Source organism: Microtus oregoni, unplaced genomic scaffold (assembly GCF_018167655.1).
Source record: "Microtus oregoni isolate MIOR12 unplaced genomic scaffold, Mior012 000006F_ref0000085, whole genome shotgun sequence".
NCBI lineage: Eukaryota > Metazoa > Chordata > Mammalia > Rodentia > Cricetidae > Microtus > Microtus oregoni.
Genome location: NW_024543065.1, coordinates 54,345,001 through 54,348,775, shown reverse-complemented (window position 1 = coordinate 54,348,775; position 3,775 = coordinate 54,345,001). Strand labels below are relative to the sequence as shown.

General features: G+C 42.5%; 1 protein-coding gene across 1 annotated transcript in view; it reads right to left on the bottom strand.

Moving 5' to 3' along the window:
* Positions 1-564: 564 nt before the first annotated feature.
* LOC121449946 (carcinoembryonic antigen-related cell adhesion molecule 6-like) overlaps positions 565-3,775 on the bottom strand; it is a 7,794-nt gene continuing 4,583 nt past the window's right edge. Inside the window, exons 5-6 of the mRNA XM_041654602.1 lie at positions 2,104-2,382; positions 565-1,218 (exon numbers count right to left, since the gene is read on the bottom strand). Coding sequence (XP_041510536.1) covers positions 854-1,218; positions 2,104-2,382 — 644 coding nt within the window. The 3' untranslated portion in view covers positions 565-853. The remainder of the gene's footprint in view (positions 1,219-2,103; positions 2,383-3,775) is intronic.

Sequence of the window (3,775 nt, the reverse complement as noted above, 5' to 3'; positions counted from 1 at the left end):
AAGCCCTGTGACCAGCTCTTCACACTGTGATACTTTCATATCTTTGTCACCAGCTGAGTGTATTGTCACACCTAGGATATCATTTTCAGCTGTATGCCAGTTTCTAAGTAATCTCTGTATCACCTTTATGTGGACTACAGTTATAATTCTAATCTTTATAAGTTCTGAAAATAGTAATGATTAATACCTAATGCTTTAACTGCTGGACAAAATTCTGAAACTTCCTGACAATTCCTACATGTACTTTTCTCTTAAGGGAACTGGGAGTTTTAGATTCCTTTATCGATAAGTTGATATTGGAAGAATATCTGAGTTTTCATGTCCTGGCACCAAAGAAATGCCTGACCTTTTGTGTCCTATATCTTTTCCTTATATGTTTCTGTAAGTTTTTAATGTCATCCTTTAAGAAACCATGTTCTAAGTTCTTTGTAGGATATTGATCACTTTGGGGACTGAATAAGCAATAATCATTACCCTTAGTACGCTCCTCCTGCTCACTCTGGATGACTGCAAAGGCAGCCAGGGGCAAGAGGTGAAACTGGTTTGCATAACACATCAGAGAAATTTAATTTTTCTGCAGAATCTTTAATTCCTAGTAAACTCAGGCACAATCACAACTAACAAAGCAGAACTAAGAATCACCCTAAGAATAAGCATAGTGGAAGTTAGAGAGGCCTGAAGCCCATGCACCCCTGGGATCAGCGCAGACGTCTGAAGTATTGTTTCTGAAGGTCTTTGACAAATGGATGGGTTCCCCAAAGGGCCTTGCCTCTAAAGAGCTCCATTTGCAAAACATGTTTGTGTCATTCCCAGGGGTGACAGCATGGCTTCCTCCACCAGCAGTTACAGAGAATTACTTAGGGTTCACATGGATGTGCACATGTGCCATAAAATTTAAGTTTTCTGTTTCCATACGTAGCAAATAGGCTCCTTCATCTTTCTTAGTGACATTCCGGAAGACCAGGGATCCACTTTGGTATATTTTCTCTCTGCCGCTGTGTGCAGGCCCTTTGTGAATTGTGCTATCAGATTTTAGAAATCGGGCAATTTCATTCTCCTCAATACTATTTTTTCCCTTGTACCAGAAAAAGGATTTGACTTTCTCTGGCATATCATGGACAAGTAGAACAACACTCTTCCCTTCATCAACATGGGGTGGAACTGCCTCCACAGTAACTGCGGGCTTGGTGCGTGAGGTCCACTGGATCATAAGAGAGGCTAAGAGAAAAAAACAAAACATCATTATTAGGACCTTTGCATTTCGTAGAAATTGAAATCTGAGTGTGTGTGTGTGTGTGTGTGTGTGTGTGTGTGTGTGTGTGTGTCATATTTTGAGGAGGTCAGCAGCATCACCCCCATTCCTCAGTACCCCTGGAGCTTTCTATTGAATGAAACTGTTTTCTCGGGTATCTGCACAGAGCACCCCATCCTTTCTTAGATCCCTGTTCACACTCAGAATCTTTGGTGAGTGTAGGCATGTCTTCTCTGACCTCCTTCTCTAAAGACTCCAAGCATTCATTTTCTGGCCTTCCCAGCTCTGTTTCTTCTGAAGTGCTTGTCAGTCCCAGCCCCACCTTCTAGATGTCCTTGCTCCTCTGTCTTCCTGCCCAGGACTCTGTGAGGAGGAATAATTTGATTTTGGTTTAAAGCCCACTGCCTGAAACAGGCTCAGATACCTGTGAGAAAATTAGTGTCCCAGAGCCTGGGGTTTACTTGTGGATTCCTCAGGGTCATATGTCATGATGTTGCTTAATGGCCCCAGTCTGGGTTTTACTTGCAGAGTCACCCTGACAGAGTGGGAATGTCAGTCTTCAGCATACAGTGGCCGGTGCTGCTAATCAAAGACCAGGGAGGTTGGGAACTCATAGACAATCACCTGTCTCTAGCTCTGGTGTGCTGTCTGGGGTTAAAGGCATGCAGCACCGTACTCAGCTTACACCTTATTTTATCATGAGATTAACATGCATCTACCACCAAGCTGGCTGTGTTTGTATCTTGAGCCATGTTTTTCTCCGGGTGAATTTTACACAGTTTGCACATTGCTGATAAAAAATTGCCCCACCCTCTACACTATGAAGTAAGAATGGAGGGGAGGTCACTCACGTCTTACGGTCAACTGGAAGGGGTCACTCCTCTTGGAACTGACTGCATTGTATATCTCACACTGGTACACTCCAGAATCCTCCTTCCTGGTGTGCGATAAGGAGAGGATTCTGTTTTGTATTAAGAATACCCTGTCTGTGAATTCCATTCCCTTGCCATTGTGGAACCAGCGGTAGGCAATTGTAGAGTCACTGGAGTTGAAGTCGCAGGTCAGGTGCACAGAGTCTGGTTCTTTGACTTCAGATTTGGTGGCTTTGATGGAGGGTGTAGTCACTGGCTCTGTGGATAAACAGTGGAGGGGACCAAATGAGAGTCGTTTACCCTTAGAGATCTCAGCCAGCTCACAGGGCCCACAGAATGAAGACACAAGATCTCATGTTTGGTGTAAGATATGGTCTCTCAGGAAAGAGCAGAATCTTCCTCTACTCAGATCACCCATAGTGACCCCGGACTCAGGGTATTCGTGTAGATTCCACACTAGGAGGCCACTCACCCCACGTGTCCTGAAACCTTGAGGGGGATTGGTGAAGAGTCCAACAATAAGAATATAGAAATGTAGGTTCCAGAAATAAGAATGTAGAAATAAGGAAATATAAAGTTGTAATCCTAGGAGAATGAGAGCAGGCTGTCAACAGCTTTCTCAGCACATTAAGAATTAACTGTTAACATTGGCCACTTTGCTATAGAATCCATAGCTCTATCTGCAAGACTGAAGTGACCCTCTTCAAACTGAGGGACCTCTGTAAGCTGAAGTTCAGCCTTTGTGACCCCTGGCCACTCAGGACCAGCAAATGAAGTGAGCTGTGTTAACCTTTAAATGATGGCATGTACGTGACTTTTTGGTTGTGCGTTTTCCCATTCCTCTCGTGCAATGCAAAACGGGCAGTGTCAGGGTAGTGCAGAGCTTTGGTAAACACCATCAGCCAGTGCCAGAGAGAAGGATGGACTAAACACTAACACCAGTTTAACTGAAAAACAAGGTTAATAAAATTTTTTTTAAAAAAGAATTTGTATCTGAGTTTTACCTCAAGATAGTAAAAATTCCTTTGTTCTTTCCTAATGCTTGTTGCTTCTTGCTATATAAAGGGAGAGTTTGGAAACTGTGTTTTGCCACAGCCTTACAAGTCCTTCCCTGATAAACATTTTGTGCCCCATGGAAATTTATTTTTTTATTTTTTAATTTTATTTCCTGGAATAAAGTTTGCTTCTGGTGTAATAGACCTTGGGGGTTTGTCCGCAATTATTACGTGACCCCCATAGACCCAGTAATGGGGAGAAAGTTTTTTCCATTGATTTTTGTGCAAATTCTTGCACACTCTTTCTGTGAGTGTGAACAGTCAGGTCCCTGCATTAGAAAATAGCTTTCTAGGGTTTTCTTTATTAAATAATTTATTTGTTATGGGGTTAGGATAGCCCAGATAATCTTAAACGTATTAACTCCTAGATTTCAGGACTCGGAGAAATCCCAATGTAAAGAATTTCTGTTTGAAGAGAAATTTATGTCCTGCTACATGGAGATGGATTAAATACCACGGAGAAGACGTGAATGACCACTGAGTTGACCACAGTCTGCCACTCTAATCTGCCATACCTGTTTTGCATTTTGTTTTTTGCTTTTTTGTTTTCAGACAGGGTCACACTGTACAGTTCTGGCTAGCCTAGAACTTGCCCT